The sequence below is a fragment of the Quercus suber genome, unplaced genomic scaffold (assembly GCF_002906115.3).
Source record: "Quercus suber isolate HL8 unplaced genomic scaffold, Cork oak 2.0 scaffold_217, whole genome shotgun sequence".
NCBI lineage: Eukaryota > Viridiplantae > Streptophyta > Magnoliopsida > Fagales > Fagaceae > Quercus > Quercus suber.
The window spans coordinates 856,301-873,366 of NW_027069675.1; the positions used below are offsets into that span (position 1 = coordinate 856,301).

General features: G+C 34.9%; 3 protein-coding genes across 3 annotated transcripts; 2 read left to right on the forward strand and 1 right to left on the reverse strand.

Moving 5' to 3' along the window:
- Positions 1–2,642: 2,642 nt before the first annotated feature.
- Positions 2,643–5,097, forward strand: LOC112020099 (AP-4 complex subunit sigma). The gene is made up of 4 exons (XM_024052663.2): positions 2,643–2,881; positions 3,864–3,950; positions 4,606–4,674; positions 4,816–5,097. The coding sequence occupies exons 1-4, from the start codon at positions 2,741–2,743 to the stop codon at positions 4,948–4,950; spliced, it is 432 nt and encodes a 143-aa protein (XP_023908431.1). The 5' UTR covers positions 2,643–2,740; the 3' UTR covers positions 4,951–5,097.
- Positions 5,098–8,794: 3,697 nt separating this feature from the next.
- On the forward strand, positions 8,795–11,084 carry LOC112009132 (pentatricopeptide repeat-containing protein At1g08070, chloroplastic). The gene has a single exon (XM_024041474.2). The coding sequence runs from the start codon at positions 8,844–8,846 to the stop codon at positions 10,995–10,997; it is 2,154 nt and encodes a 717-aa protein (XP_023897242.1). The 5' UTR covers positions 8,795–8,843; the 3' UTR covers positions 10,998–11,084.
- A 2,069-nt stretch (positions 11,085–13,153) lies between these two features.
- Positions 13,154–15,079, reverse strand: LOC112009131 (GDP-fucose transporter 1). Its single transcript, XM_024041473.2, has one exon. It carries the CDS (start codon positions 14,482–14,484, stop codon positions 13,432–13,434), a length of 1,053 nt encoding a protein of 350 aa, XP_023897241.1. The 5' UTR covers positions 14,485–15,079; the 3' UTR covers positions 13,154–13,431.
- Between the last annotated feature and the right edge of the window lie 1,987 nt (positions 15,080–17,066).

Here is a 17,066-nt window from a genome sequence, read left to right on the forward strand (position 1 = left end):
CACACGATCAAAGGTGACCGGGGTGTACCGGCCAAGAATCCTTCAATGCTTAAGTTAGTTTCTTTCTCAAATTCTGGAGTTCCAACTTTTTGGAAAATGTTTCAATCTTACATTTTCTTGTCATAAATGAGTGTTTATATAGTGCACACTAAAAGCAGTTACTTGTGTAGTAACTTCTCATCTTTGAGGAGGTCGAAGGATTCGGGGTTAACTTTCACAACTATCATGGAAGTTAGATTATTTGATCTTATTTTCCATAATCGTTTTTGGAAGTATTTAGTAATAACTTGTAACAATGAACGTCGATTTTTACTTATGCTTCAGGATAGAAACATGTGGTTCACTTCATTAACTTGTGTAGAGGAGCATGCTTGGAATCCTCGTTTGGGGGTCGTCCAAGCATCTTTGTTGATGGACGACCTTTTCATAGACGACTGTTTTATAAAGTGCCCATTCTTTCACGAACGACCATTATGGACGAGCTTAGAGTTGGCTTATTTCATGGTACACCATCAATGGTAATGTTTATTTTATTGAGTGAAGTTGTAGTTTTAAATTACAACTAATTTTATAACTAAATTTAATCTTAAAATTAATATTTCGTCAATATTTCAAATATCCAAGTGTTATCCACTAGGGAACTTCCTCATCATTACAAGGGTGGAAAAACTGAATAATTATAAGTTTTGCTTGCCATCTCAAAGTGTGTAATTAATATGCAATGTACTCAGTGGCAGTGCCACATTGAAGATAGTGATTCAAATGATCACCTAAACACTCTAACCTTAAACACTAATGAAAAAAGATAAGAAGACTGAACAAGAAATTGAAAGATGCATAGCTGTACGATAAGTGGAGGAAAAGATCTGAATTTCCTCAACTATATTGCGAATAGTTGTCGGTGGTTCACACGATCTATTCACAGTCTCAGCAACAATCTATGAGTCACACTCAAAGATAACTTCCCGAACCCCCACATCACATGCAAAAAGAACCCCTTCCTCCAAAGCTTTTGCTTCAATCTCCATGGTCCCAGCGGGTATGGCATATTTTTACTCAGCGCTACCTCAACTCTTCCAGCAAAATCATGGATTATGAGAGGATTAAGTTAGAGAAAAGATTTCTAATATTCTAACATGAACACCGATCTTTTTTTGGCTCTAATTAGCTTTGATATAGAACTCCATATAACCAAAAATGCTTCTGGCAAGTTGAACATTCATCATAAAAAAGAAAATTTTAAGAAAAGAAGGGTACAACATCATTTCACTCTTTAGTTAACTCTTTCTCTAACTAGTCCAATGGTCAGAAAAAGGTGCTGACCTTGGATTTATATAGGACTAAATGTATATTTTCATATGCTTCTTATGCAACATTGAGTAGTAATACGTTATTCATTAAGACATCGTATGTTGAAAATTTCATGGCTAACAACTAATAACTTTGTTGTTCCTATTAACTCTCCATATTTGCAAAGATTACCTAAGATTTCCTACTAAAATTAGCCTGAACTTGTAATCTTGCATGATTTATTTTTCAATTGCACACCAAAGTCTCCTTCTTAAGCTAATGCAAGAGAAAAGCAATTACAATTATAAGATAAGGAAGAAAATTTGAACTACTCAATAGCAACCAAATCTTGACTATTCACACGCGGAAGGTTTTCAATCGAGTGCTCCACAATTTGCCGGGTTTTTTTTGTAACGAGAAACAAAGGAAATTAATTTCGAACCTAACAATTGAAAGCAAATCAGCCCTAAGAACACCAAATCATGAACCAGAAAAATCTAATTTTCTTTTGCTATCTCATTTTCCTATTAATTTCTCTAGACTAAACAGGAAAACCAAAACCCTAAAACCAACACAAATACCCAATAAAAGAGAGGAAAAAAAAAAACCCTCAGCTGATTTAGCAATTTTAAACAGGTTGGAGTTTTTTAATAAAATGGTAGACAAATGACGTAATCTACCATGAAAACTGTATAATTTCTCGTGAGAAAGAAATCTTAGGACTTGTGGTGGACATTATTGATGATGGTAACGTTGGCGGTGTTTAGTTTTAGATGGTTGGGTTTGCTTGGTATATTGAAGATTTCTTTAATTTTTTTTAAGTTTAATTTTGTCGGTACACTTGTCATCCGTGTGGCATAAAAATAAAATTTTAATTTTGGTTATTAGCCACATCAGCATTTTTCATCCATCATTTAACAACATAGATTATTTTGACATAATACCAAAAAATTAGAAATTAATCTGACACAAGTGAAACGTTAGAGACCAAATTGACTCATAGTATAAAAGTTAGAGACATAATTTACCCTAAAAATTTTTAAGGTTTGAATTTTACATACACCAAAACTAATTAATATTTTTATTGAAAATAAACAACAACCAATTTCTAAAGAAAATTTTAAATAAATTTTAAAATAATATGGAAAATGTCAGTTATTGGAAAAAAAAAATGTTGATAGTCGTGGATCTAGATGATAATCAGTAAAAGTTGGCTATATCAATAATTTATGAAAATATTATAAAATAATTTGTGACTATAACATTAATGAATTGGATTACCAAGGCTTATAAAATTTGGGAAATTCATGATTTAATTTGTTGGTTACAAATTGTTCAAATTATTAGTTTTTTTTTTTTTGGGTGACTTTTCATTTTTTTTGTTTTATCTTCTTTCTCGGCAGAACCTTATTTTCTTACGTCTCTCTCTGTGCGTCTGGTGAAGAAGAAAATGGGGATCAGATTCATATTGATGGTAAACAAACAAGGACAAACCCGTCTTGCCCAATACTACGAGTACCTCACTCTCGAAGAACGTCGTGCTCTCGAAGGTGAAATCGTTCGCAAATGCCTTGCCCGTAACGAGCAACAGGTCTCTCTCTCTCTCTCTCTCTAATCCGAATTTGATTTAATGAAAGTTTGCTGCTTTGCTCTTTGCTTAAAATTGTTGGAAATTGATTAAGCCCCAGATCAATTTCCAGATCGTACTTTATTTTTGAGTAAATGCCCTTTGATATAACTTCTATATTGGAAACCCAATTTCGTGTATATAATTATAAACTACTGCGTGGTTGTTATATTAAATTGATTGAAAAGTTACAAATGGTTCATTTGGAAGAAAGTATTTGAAGATTAGGAATTGGGTCTCAATTTTTAGTTTTTAAGAAGTATGAAAGTGCAAATATTTTTTTTTTTGTTAATGAACATATATGGATGGACTTAAGGCTTGATTGGAATTCATGTTGGAGCAAAATTTTCAAAGCTCAAATCCATCATTTTCTGTTAAGATTTATGTCAATTAATTTATTTCAGAAAATTGTTCCAATTAAGGGAATTAGTGGGTCCATTGTAAGTATCTTAGCAATGACTGAGATCAAGATAGAGTCACCTTAGATGGAATTTACAACCTCATGTTTTTAAGGATTTAGGGTTCAATTGCCAAACGAAATTGGTTCATGTCGTTTTGTTCTTGTATTTTATAATTTTAGTGTTTGCTAACAATGAGCTCTGCCTTAAATAGCACTTCCTTCATCCGCAAGAATTGGTAGAGGGTGAGGTTGTGGTAAAAATTCATTGCTTGCTATGTGGTTGTTGAAAAAGGATTTTGGATTTCACTGATTTGGATGTGTTGTGGTCGGTTTTGTTAGACATGAATCATGCCTAGGGTTAGGTGAATAAAAACATCATTTTGTTGTCAACATATTTCTTGTTTGTATTGATTAGGGAATCTTTTTCTTTCTTTCTTTTTTTTCTGAGTAAGTTGAAGGTCTTTGTTGGAGTGTTGTTTATGTATATTTATGTGATGGCAGACATTGATGTTTCTGTTGCTGATATGTTTTGTTTTATGGTAACAGTGTTCTTTTGTTGAGCATCGGAACTACAAAATTGTATACAGGCGCTATGCATCACTGTTTTTTCTGGTTGGAGTTGACAATGATGAGGTAAATTTTTCTGTAAGATCCATATGTTGAGCAGATGCTTGTGTTTTGAAACTTTTGTGGCCACATAGAGAAGAAAATGATATGAACCATGCTGATCTAAAGAAAACTATATTCTATTCAGGAAATTTGTCTATGTGTGCAATTTCAAAGTCATTTCTATGCAATGAGGGTATTATGTAAATGTGTTGATTGGATTTGGCTTTCATAGTCTACATAAGAGAGAGAGATTGAGAGAGAGTCCATTGTTATGGCTAGGTTCTATAGAAGATGTGGATGACTTTTTTTTATGACGACATGACGTGGAACTTCACCAAGGCAGGGTCCTTTGGACCCACCCCTGGGAGTAAACTATAGATACACAACCCCACTCACTAGAACCGTGTTTTAGGTAATCTAGGGAAACTCCTAATGGGGATCGAACCTAGGATGCTCATCCCAAGCCTCCAACCATTAGGCTGCACCCTGAATGGTGAAGATGTGGATATCTTATTGTAAAATGAGCCCACTTAAAAGCACTTTTTTATGTGTTCAAAACTCAACTTTGAACTCCTTTAGATATGTTAGTAGAAAATTTTCTTATTACATACTTTGTCCTAAATGCCTTGTAGCATATCTTTATCAATATTCATTTCCCTTTCTTGCTTTCATGTTGTAGAATGAACTTGCAATTTTGGAATTCATTCATCTCTTGGTTGAAACCATGGACCGTCATTTTGGCAATGTGGTAAGTCTGCATTCAGTTATGTTTTTAAATTATATCCTGGTCTATTTCCTAATATTCCTATCTCCTGAATTCAACTTTCCTTGTTTTTCCTTCAAAGAAGTTGATTTGGTTTTTCCTGTTTCTTTTTACTTAAATTTACAGTGTGAGCTAGACATCATGTTCCATTTGGAGAAAGCACATTTTATGCTGGAGGAAATGGTCATGAATGGTTGTATCGTGGAGACAAGCAAGACTAACATTCTGCAACCGATACAGCTGATGGAAAAATCGTCATGAAAACTCTCTGTTGTAGGCACTAAAGAATTTCTTCAAGATTCTTCGTGTTTTGCTTCTTGCTCATTGCTGCCTGTTGTACAATATGCTCAAAATATTTTTTAAATGATTAATTTTCATCATTAATGAAAATTTTAGTGTTTGGTTGTATTCTGTTGTTTTGATCACATGCTAGTTGATGGATCAATTTTGAAGGTCCTCTAAGCAATTTCTTACTCTTTAGAATTGGGTAAACTATGGACTTTGCAACAATTAATCAGAAAAAAGAAAAACAAATAATTCATTCTTCATGATTTTATGCTGTGTTGAAGAATCGTTGATTGGGGCTAGGGCTGAGTGTCAGTTGCCAATATGTCCCTGATGCTAGATGATCTGGGGTTTGAAGACTCCCAAGCATTTATATAAGTTTTGAGACTTTTTAAATCTTAGACCCTATGTACGATGCCCTTCCGATGTGCCTCCTTTTTTTTTTTTTTTTTTGGAGAAACGCCCTTACGATTAACCTAGTTGTGTATGTCTTATGTAATTCGAACTATTACTTTTTTTTTTTTTTTTTTGATAAACTTCGAACTATTACTTATACTGTCAAGCTATATCAAGATTGAGCTTGGCTTTGTCCCTAAACTCCCATTACCCCCACCTCCCAGGAATTTGGAAAAAAGGGTAAAGTTGAGCTAATATTGATGTATTCATCTGATCTTTTTAGTTTTCATGGGATTGGTTAAGACAATGCCTGAATGTTTGTAGATTGAATTGATATTAACATTTACCAAAAAAAAAAAAAATTGTATAGCCTGTTTATGTTACAACAAGAGGGGCCAAGCTTGAAAACACTCCAACTGGAAGCCTGCTCTCCTTCCATCACAACATTTCAACCTGAAACAGAAGTGGCAACTACACAGCCGCAGGCCTCAACCCACACACCCCCCCCCCCCCCCTCTTTCTAGGGTCACTTACAGCAGTGAGTGTACAATGGAAAAGGTTGGCATTGAAATCTTTTCCACTTTTTCTTCCCATGTTAATGTGGTTTTGAAGGGTTTGAACAACCAACTGGACAATAGCTCCCTGCCTGAGCCTTCAATGTGATAGCCATCAATCACAGTCCAGTTTTCATAACAAACCACAGTATGTATTAGCTGCAATGGATCATGATACGCCCTGCCACAATCAAGAAAAGCACAGTATTCAATAGATGAAACAATAACAAAGTCAAACCAAAAATATTTAAAGCAGAGGAACTAACATCTTCACTGGAAAAAATTCAAAATAGTTCTCATCATAACAGTTAACAATTGATTAGAGACATGATAGTTACCTGTTGATTATGAGAGGTTTAAGTAAGAGAAAACTCTTTTGATATTCTAACATAAACTCTGATCTTCTTTTTGGCTCTTGATTGACTTTGATACAGAACTCCTTATAACCAAAAATGCTTCTGACAAGTTGAACATTCATCATGAAAAAGGAAATTAAAAAAAAAAAAGAAGGGCACAACATCATTTCACTCTCTAGTTAACTCTTTCTCTAGAACTCACTAGTCTAATGGTTAGAAAAGGTAATGACCTTGGATTTAAGTAAGTCTAAAGTTATATTTTCATATGCTTCTTATGCAACATTGAGTTGTAATATGTTATTCATTAAGACATGGTATGCAGAAAATTTCAAGGCTAACAACTAATAACTTTATTGTTTCTATTAACTCTCCATATTTGCAAAGATATCCTAAGATCACCTGTCAAAATTAGCTAGAACTCTTAATCTTGCATGATTTATTTTGAAATTGCACACCAAGGTTTCCTTCTTAAGCTTACGCAAGAGACAAATTAGCTACAATTGTAAGATAAGGAAGAAAATTTGAGTGATGCTCAATCCTGGTGTGTGTATTCTGCAAAAGGTGTGAGGTTCATTGGCGATTACTTCATTTATCATAAGTAGATTTTTGTTCCAAATTCATATATAAATCCAAGGGTTCTCTAATATTAGTGAATTTTTACATAGAAAATTGATGTTTCAATAGAAATGAGAAATCCTAGAGAGAGAGAGAGTTAATTGAACTTTAAATGTCTCTGCTAAAAATATCAAAAAGTGACAATTAAACTACAAAACTCTTGGTGCTATTAATAATTTCATAGGTACATTAGAATTAAACGTGAGACAAAAATGACAGAAAAAATAAATATAAGAAGTTTCAATAGTCATAGACCTGGAAGAAAAACAAATCAATATAATATCAACATTAAAAAGAAAATTCCAACTTGCAACATGCCTATTGTAAATGACATTATAGTCATTCAAGTTAAAGGTAAGAGCAATTTGGACATTTTTGCCTCAAGAAGTTATTGTGGGACCCACCCGCCTCATGTGAGAGGAGGGAGCAATGCTCCTGGAATACCCAATAAATTTATTTTCGCCTCTACCATGCCACCTAACTGAGAGAACTGCAATGTCAGTACATTGTTCAGTATTAAAGGCCATCCACTATTCTTATTATCTATCAATAGCTCTCTGTTTGGTTATTGAGAAATGAGAAGAAACTCAAAACTTTAATCATTTTCAATTTTTATTGTTGGCACAAAAACATAACATTTATTCCTTTGGCGATTAAACAGTTTGTTAGGGTTTCAACTAAGAAGTTCAATAGATGGTTTATTCCTTTCCTGCTAACCCAACATCCATGTTCTACGCTACATTGCACACATTTTAATATTAGCCTTCGAAATTGCTGTACAATTACCTACAATTACCAACATTAACTAAATGCTTTTTTTTTCCAACTAAGAAAATTAGAGTTTTATTTATTTATTTATTTAACAAAAGCTTAAAATACATAATAAATCAGTAAAATTTTATCTTTACTTGCAAAGTAGAAAACACTCCTTAGTATGTGCACAGGGTACATCTTTAGATCTTTACTTGAAAAGTAGAAGGTGCCCCTTGGAGCATGCCCAAGATCAATTGATTTCCCTTTTCCTTTTCTTTTTCTTTTTTTTCTCAGATTTCCCATGGGTTAATACTTTAATAGATTTCACAATATTATGTTGGGGTTTGAGTATTTGAGATTTCAAAAGAATAGAATATAATAGAAAAGAAAATGGAGTATTTGTGGAAAAGTGGGGTGGGGTGGGGGGGGGGGGGTAATATGATGTTTACAAAAGAAATATATAGATTTAATTAATATTATTCTTTTACACCCATTTTAGATCTAAATAATGATTTATACAATATCTATAATTGATGTGCTAATATATAAATTTTAAAAGGTAAAAAATGTGATATCCACCATTTAAAACATGAAAGGTAGATGTGAAAATAAAAAATGAATTTATAATGAGTGTGAAAGAATCATTGTCCATTTCAAATATTCAAGAATTTTTTAAGGGGGGATTTGAATTCTTCATTATTGGAAGGGGAAAATAAAAGAGCGTACCATGTTTGAAAGGATAAAAATAAATAAATAAAAAAAGAGTAATTTTGGGAATAAAAATTTTACTACATAAATTTTACAAATTGATATTTTTCCGATTATCAAAATCAACTGGTAAAACCTTTAATAGTTGAATAAAAGATTTGATGTTCAATCTCTATCTACACCAAAAACTAATTAGTGTCTTAATCTGATGATAAAGAGCAATTATCAGGAGCATACACCATAGATTAAAAATCTCACTCAAAAAAAAAAATCAATCTAAACATTTATTTAATATCTTGTTGACCGTGGCATCAATTTTATTTATTGTCACGCTAATTTGTACTTTTTTTATTTTTTTTTTATGAGCAAATGATAGAGGCATTTTCGCATTTACTCAAAAATAAATGAATAAATAAATATAAAATTGTAGCACTGGAGATTGTGAGCTTTCTTTAACAGAAATACCGAACATCCACAAGCAAAAGCAATGGCTGCTCCTTTGTCCCTCAACTACCTCAGACCACCCTTATCCTCAGAAAATCCTCTTCCAAAAAACCCCACCATCATCACAGCCATTGCCACTGAGAACAAGAGCAACATCATCAACAACTCAACTCAGCCACACCCATGTCTAGTTTCACTAGAAAATTGCTCCAACATGAAGGAGCTCAAGCAAATCCATGCCCAAATGCTCAGAACCGGCCTTTTCTTCGACGCATATACCGCCAGCAGAATCGTTGCCTTTTGTGCTCTCCAACAATCAGGGAATCTCCATTATGCTCGTTTGGCCTTAACCCAGATCGCCAATCCCACAACCTTCACTTGTAATTCGATAATCCGAGGCTACACGAACAAGAACTCGCCACGTGACGCTGTTCTTTTCTACCGAGAAATGATAACTCAAGGTCTTGTTGTCCCTGATAGATTCACATTTCCTTCGTTGTTCAAATCGTGTGTGGATTTGCGTGAAGGGAAACAGCTGCATTGTCATTCTACTAAGCTTGGTTTCGCTTCGGATACTTATATTCAGAACACGTTGATGAATATGTACTCGCATTGCGGGTGCTTGGTTTCGGCCCACAAGGTGTTTGACAAAATGGTTGATAAGTGTGTGGTATCTTGGGCGACCATGATTGGAGCTTACACGCAATGGGATCAACCGGGTGAAGCTATTAAGCTTTTTGATAGGATGGAAATTGAGGGTGCGAAAGCTAATGAGGTTACTTTGGTTAATGTTTTGACTGCGTGTGCTAGAGCGAGAGATTTGGGAACAGCGAGACGGGTGCATAAGTACATTGATGAGAATGGTTTGGGGTTCCATGCGGTCCTTATTACGGCTCTTATGGATGCTTATTGCAAGTGTGGTTGTGTGTCACTTGCTAGGGATTTATTTGACAACATGCCAGAGAAGAATTTGGTTTGTTGGAACATTATGATCAATGGACATGTTGAGGATAGTGATTATGAGGAGGCATTGTTACTCTTTCGAGAGATGCAACTCAAGGGCATTAAGGGGGATAAGGTGACTATGGTAAGCTTATTGCTTGCTTGCAGCCATTTGGGTGCTCTTGAGCTTGGTAAATGGTTGCATGCCTATATTGGGAAGGAAAAAATTGAGGTCGATGTTGCCTTAGGAACAGCACTTGTGGACATGTATGCGAAGTGTGGGAGCATAGAAATTGCAATGAGAGTATTCCAAAAACTTCCTGAGAAAGATGTTATGACTTGGACGGCCTTGATTGTAGGTCTGGCAATGTGTGGCCAAGGGGAGAAGGCATTGGAGTATTTCCATGAGATGCAGATTGGAGGGGTGAAACCAGATGCAATTACCTTTGTTGGGGTCTTGGTAGCTTGTAGTCATGCTGGATTAGTGGATGAAGGAATTTCACATTTTAACTTGATGTCTAAGACATTTGGCATTCAACCTAGTATTGAACACTATGGTTGTATGGTTGACCTACTAGGCCGAGCTGGCTGCATAGCTGAAGCAGAGGAGTTGATACAGAACATGCCAATGGCACCAGATCATTTCGTTTTGAGAGGGCTTCTGAGTGCCTGCAGAATCCATGGCAACCTTGAGGCTGCGGAAAGAGCAGCTCAACAGCTTCTAAAGTTGGATCCAAACCATGTAGGAACATATGTGCTTCTATCAAAAATATATAGCTCGTTAAGGAAGTGGGATGAAGCTAAAAAAGTTAGGGAACTCATGGCTGAAAGAAACATAAAGAAGCCCCCAGGTTGCAGTTTGATTGAGGTTGATGGTGTTGTTCATGAATTTGTGAAGGGAGATTCATCACATCCACAATCCTCAGAGATCTATGACATGTTAGAAGACATGATAAACCGATTAGAGAAAGCCGGTTCTGTTCCTGACAAATCAGAAGTGTTGCTTGATGTGGAAGAGGAAGAAAAGGAGACTGCACTTAACCTTCATAGTGAGAAGCTAGCCATTGCATTTGGGCTTGTAAGTAGTGAACCTGGTACCCCAATTCGAGTTGTAAAAAACCTTCGTCTATGCAGTGATTGCCACACTTTCACCAAACTCATCTCCCGGGTTTACAATAGGGAAATAATAGTGCGGGATAGGATTCGGTTTCACCACTTTAAGGATGGAGTTTGTTCTTGTAGGGATTTTTGGTAATGTAAGAACCATCCTATACTCTTTAGATATTTACCAATTTTTTTGCATTGTGAACCATATTCATATATCTCAGGTATCTTTTTTTTCGCTTTTGAATCCATTGATCTTTTGTGCATTAGGTACTAGTACATTAAACTTAGGTACAATATTTAGTTTCCCTCTTAAGATTTTACCATATGGATTTTTTCTCATGGGATGAAAGTTAATTTTTTCTCATGGGATGAAAGTATATTTTTATTAGTTAAGTAACCACATAGCTGAATTCTAAGAGGACAATTTAAGAAACAACACCTAAAATACTATACCTAAGTTTTATCCTTCACATAAATGTCTCTACAAGCTCAAGCATGTGTACTTGAATTTTTTTTTTTTTTTGGGTAAAGGTGTACTTGAAGTATTACCCAGTCATACAGTTGCTTATAGTGATGGAAAATCTAATGAAATTTGTCCCAATACAACCCTAAGCATCTTCTAAAGAAGGCATGGGCGATAAGAGGAACATTCATACTCACTAGTGAAGCAGGTCTCTCTTGCACCTAGAGAACTTAAATTGAGAAGAGATACAAAACCGTAAAGAGAGAAAGATATTACTAATCATTACTTACTTGAATTAATAAAGCATTATATAGAAATAAATAAACTTTCAGCTATAGTTTGAGATTACCTATATGTCTATCTGATTTTAGCATATAGCCTTAAACAGAGAAAAAGAAATATCGTAGTAAATGAAAATGGTCCAAAGCAACATAGAGATAAGATTTGTGCGGTTAAAAGCCATCCACAATAACAGAAGTTTATTGGTTTGGATTGCAATTGTCAGATCAATCTGTAAAGAATCATGTAGTAGTCGGCACACAAACGATGAAAAAGTTATTAATTCTGAGCAAATCCACATGACATCTCAGTCTCAATCAGAAGCAGTGCAGAGAGGTCTAGCTTCTGTCCGAGGCCTTGTTTACAATTAAGAACCATGCCGACACCGAAGTCCAGAAGAAATTATAGAAATGGCACACACAAGGAAAGATTAGTTTTACAATGATCTGGGTTCCCATGCATTCCCAATAAGCTCAACCATTTAACATTTACAAATTATGATTTATCAGTAAGCCTTTCCTAAGAGCAATTTACCATTACTGACACAAAATTGAATTAGCTGCAGCTCAGTGCTGCATAGTAATATCCTATCCTTATCACAAAAGGCAACGAGGTCGTCATAGGAGCCAACACCTTGTTTAGTTCGTGGCATGAGGCGATAAAAAAGTGATTAAAGTGAGAGGCCAAATTCTAAACATAGTTATCATACATATAGAACTTAAATCATATACACCTAATGTCTTGAAATATTTTTTAAATGTGTCGCATGAAGAAATTAATCCACTAATTGATGTCAAAAATAGGCTTAATAATTAATTAATAATAAATTAATTAATCTAACAATAAGTTTTAACTTTTACGACAAATTTTTATAAATTAATTAATCTAAAAATAGGTTTTATAACAAGCTTCTATAAACTAATTATCTAATAATGTGTACTGTATTACAACAACCTTCTATTAATAATGGGGGGATTTAAAAAAAAGCCTAAGGCTCTCGCCTTCGAACCTTTTTCATGGCTTAAGGTGGTCATCTTGGCTCTAAAGGCAAGCACCTCGCCTCACCCCGATGCCTAGGTGAGCACCAGCTCACCTCCGACTACCATGGAAGGCAAGCACTCAAAACTACTCCGTCGTATTCTTAGAGACAATTAAACAGTATTCATTATAACAAGCTACACAACATTTGCTGTGTCTGAGAAAAATCCAATGTTCACCTTATAGAAAGCAGAACCAATCATAATTTCCACAACCAACAAGCTCACTCAGCTGCTTTGAGTATATGAGGTGCAAGGAAGTTCTTCAGTTCAGAAAGCCATAAAGAATTTCTTTCCACTAACGTTTAGCCGTTAACATCTGCATGGAAGTGAGTTGAAGGCCACTAGCCTACTCAATTACAGAGAGGCCTTAAAATCAACCTTGAAATCACTAAGTGGGTGTATAATAATCACATTACCAAGTCCACTAGGATCCATCACTTGTCTTTTTGATTGACAAAAGCTTTATTTAAAGAATTCCAAAAGAAAGGAGGAGGAAGAGGGGGAGGGGGAGAATCCCCTGAGGAAGCAAAAATACATGCAACAATTAGTATTACTCCCTAAAAGCAATACAAGAACATTATAGAATTGTAAAAGAACAAAAACACAATCATTTGCCAATGCCAAAACATTCCTGGGATCCTGGGAAAGTTCTTACAGAATTTAAATTCTAAAGATAATAATAAATATGATCTCATACAGAAAATTTCTTAAATATTAATATTAGACATAAAACTTCAAACTCCCCACTTGGCCTCTCCATCAATGGGCTAAAAAAGATGAAATATAGCCAACAAAACCTTTCATACAGAAGCAAGTTTACCAGGCATGCCCTTTCCTTGATTCTCATCTCCAAAATCATCACCATCATTCTCACTGTCAGTCTGCTTTGAAGCTATAGACTCACGCTGCAATGGAGCACTGCCAGCTCCAGTAACCGATTGCTGATAAAGAATTCCACCAGCAAGTGTAAAGAGGAGGCACAGCAAACCAAATGGACTGGCATGTTTATCCCAAATAAACACATTGATGGCAACCGTAAGAAACTTATTCACAACACCAGTCACTGTAAAAGCTGTAGCAGAGATTGCTTTCCTTGCAGCAAATCCAAAGAAACTGATGGCCAATCCAAAAACACACGACAATGAAACTGCCAAGAATGGAACAAGATCAAACCAATCCCCAGAATTAGCTCCCAACGTAGCAAACACGTCGACATACTCTCCCGTAAGAAACCAAAACACGGGAGCCATCATCAATGACAACAAGTTATTATACAACACAAAACCCCATGTGTTCAACCCAAGATTCGTCACCATATGTTTGATATAAACCATCTCACTCGTGATTGTCACCAAATAAGCAAATGCCCATGAATACGCAGTCAAAGTAAAAGCTGAATCCGTTGCCACATACCCAACAGCTCCACCCAATATAATCACCAATGACAAAAAAGTGAGCTTTGACGGGCACGGCTGTTTCCTAAACGTTGTATCCGCTAGAGCAACCAAAAGGGGTGTCAATGATCTAAACACTATAAATGTATCCACATTCGCGTGGCGAAGAAGATTCGTGTTGGTAAAGATTGCCAAATAGAAAACAATGGCAGCTGGTAAAAACTTCTTGGCAGTCTCAATTGTAAATGGATCGTGGTGCAAAAATCCCAACTTCCCCAAAACCCAAACTCCTAGAGCAGAAGTTAGATACTGCAATGCAGTCAAAAGGCCAGGGTAATTGAATTTGGTTATGGCAAACTTATTTATCACAGCAAGCAAGCTAGAGCAAAGCGCGTACCCAACCACGAGACTGCTCGTGGCATAGTACTGCTTCGCAGAATCCAATCGAATCGAAGACATTACAAACTCTTAAACTCTAATCCAATATATATTCAGCCAAATTAAGTGCTAAAACCTAGTAGATCTTCAACAAATTTAAAGAGCTATAAACCGAGATTGCAAACTGAGAGAGGCATATGAATCAAAATTGAAAGGAAATGAAGCAGTTAAGGACTTCACAGCAAAATCTGAGACATGGGTATTCGAAATAAATACCAGAAAAACAAAAATCTATGAAATTTAGCTGATATTTCACTACCCTTTTGGAATAAGATCAGTAACAACAGAATTAAAGCATGAAAATGAAACCCATCAGAGAGATTTTGAGGTACACATCACCGAGACAAAGAGGAACACAGATCTTGAGCCCCAAAACAAAATGGAGATAAGATTGTGAATCGGAAACACCACCTTAATGCTCGAGTCAGAGATCGAGAAATGTTTCCCCAGAAGAAAATATGGGTGCAGTGCGTTTGAGAGAGAGAAAATGAGAGACAACTGAGGAGGGTTTGGTAGCCCTATGAAGGGGTTTGGAAGAAAAACTATGGCGTTGAATTGGTAGTTCTAGGACGAAGGTGCGCCAGTTTTTCTAATAGCATTATATTTATGAGAGTGTTTTTATTTTCTTCACTTTTTGATTGGGCCTAAATTTTTTTTTTTTTATTTTTAAGAACGTCGTCGGTGGATTACACAGATCTTGAGCCCCAAAACAAAATGGAGATAAGATTGTGAATCGGAAACACCACCTTAATGCTCGAGTCAGAGATCGAGAAATGTTTCCCCAGAAGAAAATATGGGTGCAGTGCGTTTGAGAGAGAGAAAATGAGAGACAACTGAGGAGGGTTTGGTAGCCCTATGAAGGGGTTTGGAAGAAAAACTATGGCGTTGAATTGGTAGTTCTAGGACGAAGGTGCGCCAGTTTTTCTAATAGCATTATATTTATGAGAGTGTTTTTATTTTCTTCACTTTTTGATTGGGCCTAAATTTTTTTTTTTTTATTTTTAAGAACGTCGTCGGTGGATTTTATCACATGCAAAACGACCTCGTTTGTGGGTGACACCTTCCCAAGTTTATGGTAAATTAATTTCCAAAACTATCCAATAGTACACTATATCACTGGATGTGATGTGCATAGCATACCTGATACCAGAAAAAAAAATAAAATAAGAAATCGTGGCAGCCTGATTTACGTTCTTTTTTTAGTTCGTGAAATGTTATTTGTCGGAAATTAAGAAAAGAAAATTTTATTGAGCGTAAATTACAAATTACACTCTTAAAATTTATCGGTGTTTGAATTTTATACTTTAATATTTCAAAATTTAGATTTTAACTTCTAAAATTTGAAGGTGTTTGGATTTTACATCTTAACATTTCAAAATTTAAATTTATCCTATAAATTTTAAGGGTGCTTAGATTTTACTTTTTAAAGTTCGGAGTGTTTAGATTTTACACCCTAAAATTTTAGAATTTGGGAGTATAAAATCCAAGTACTCTCAAACTTTAAAGGGTAAAATCCAAATTTTGAAACATCAGGATGTAAAAACCAAATACCCCCTAACTTTAGAAGGTAAATTTTAAATTCTGAAATTTTAGGGTGTAAAATTTAAACACCTCTAAACTTTAAGAATGTAATTTACAATTTACACTTTTAAAAATGTGTATTTTTGTACATGATTGTTCAATAAGAGCTTTTCAAAAGTCTAAGTGAATAAGGATTAAGGACCATTTACCATCCCCAAAAAAAAAAATGTTAAGGACAAAGTTTAGCTCTAGACAATCAACTCATGTTATCTTTCTATTAGTGGTAAGAGTCCAAGACTCCAAGCAAAACCTTTTCCTAAATTTAGAAATTAAGAAAACATATTTTCAAAAAAAAATACAAAGGAAAGTATTTTCTCGTATTTTACTCCATAAAAGATTTTGTCACATTCCCCGTCAAGCTAATCATTGTACCTTCCAGCATCCCATCAAAAAACAAAAAATAAAAATAAATAAATGTATCTTCAGATACTTTAGGATGTTGAACTGTTTATGAACAGAGAGTATTAGGGGTTATTTAGTAGGGTATTTTGGGCAACAGTTTTTAGTATTTAAATAATATTATATGTATTTTCACACACTTTTTCATCTACACATATTTTCAAAAAATACAAACAACGTTACTAGAATAACATTACCAAATGGCCCCTTAATATATTCTTCTTCTTCTTTAAGAAAAAGAGGGACAATTAATATCTTGAATTCCTAATAATTAATGAAGAAGGCGTTGGAATCTTGGTTGATCATTTTTTTATTATTTATATATGTGTATTGTAAGGGCACTATCGACGACCCAAGCCCAAAATATGTGGGATGCTGACCTAGCCGATCCAGGACAATAAATTTGTAGAAAATTGGTTAAAAATTTGGGCTCTAATAAATTGGACAACGCTTAGTATGGATTAGATAGATGATTCAAATAGAACAACAGAGACAAATATGAATAAATTCACAATCCGAGAAGATTAGCATTCATATAAATCATTTGAAACTGAGTAAGTATAGTTCATATTGCTACAATGTTCTTCCTTTTGTTTTCCTCCCCCCCCCCCCCCCCCCCCCCC

What these genes read in the sequence shown, in the direction of transcription:
- LOC112009132 (XM_024041474.2), top strand. Translation starts at nt 8,844, where the DNA reads ATGGCTGCTCCTTTGTCCCTCAACTACCTCAGACCACCCTTATCCTCA.
- LOC112009131 (XM_024041473.2), bottom strand. Translation starts at nt 14,484, where the DNA reads ATGTCTTCGATTCGATTGGATTCTGCGAAGCAGTACTATGCCACGAGC.
- LOC112020099 (XM_024052663.2), top strand. Translation starts at nt 2,741, where the DNA reads ATGGGGATCAGATTCATATTGATGGTAAACAAACAAGGACAAACCCGT. An exon ending in TTGGAGTTGACAATGATGAG is followed by an intron (nt 3,951 to 4,605) that starts GTAAATTTTTCT and finishes TTCATGTTGTAG; the next exon opens with AATGAACTTGCAATTTTGGA. An exon ending in ACCGTCATTTTGGCAATGTG is followed by an intron (nt 4,675 to 4,815) that starts GTAAGTCTGCAT and finishes TTAAATTTACAG; the next exon opens with TGTGAGCTAGACATCATGTT.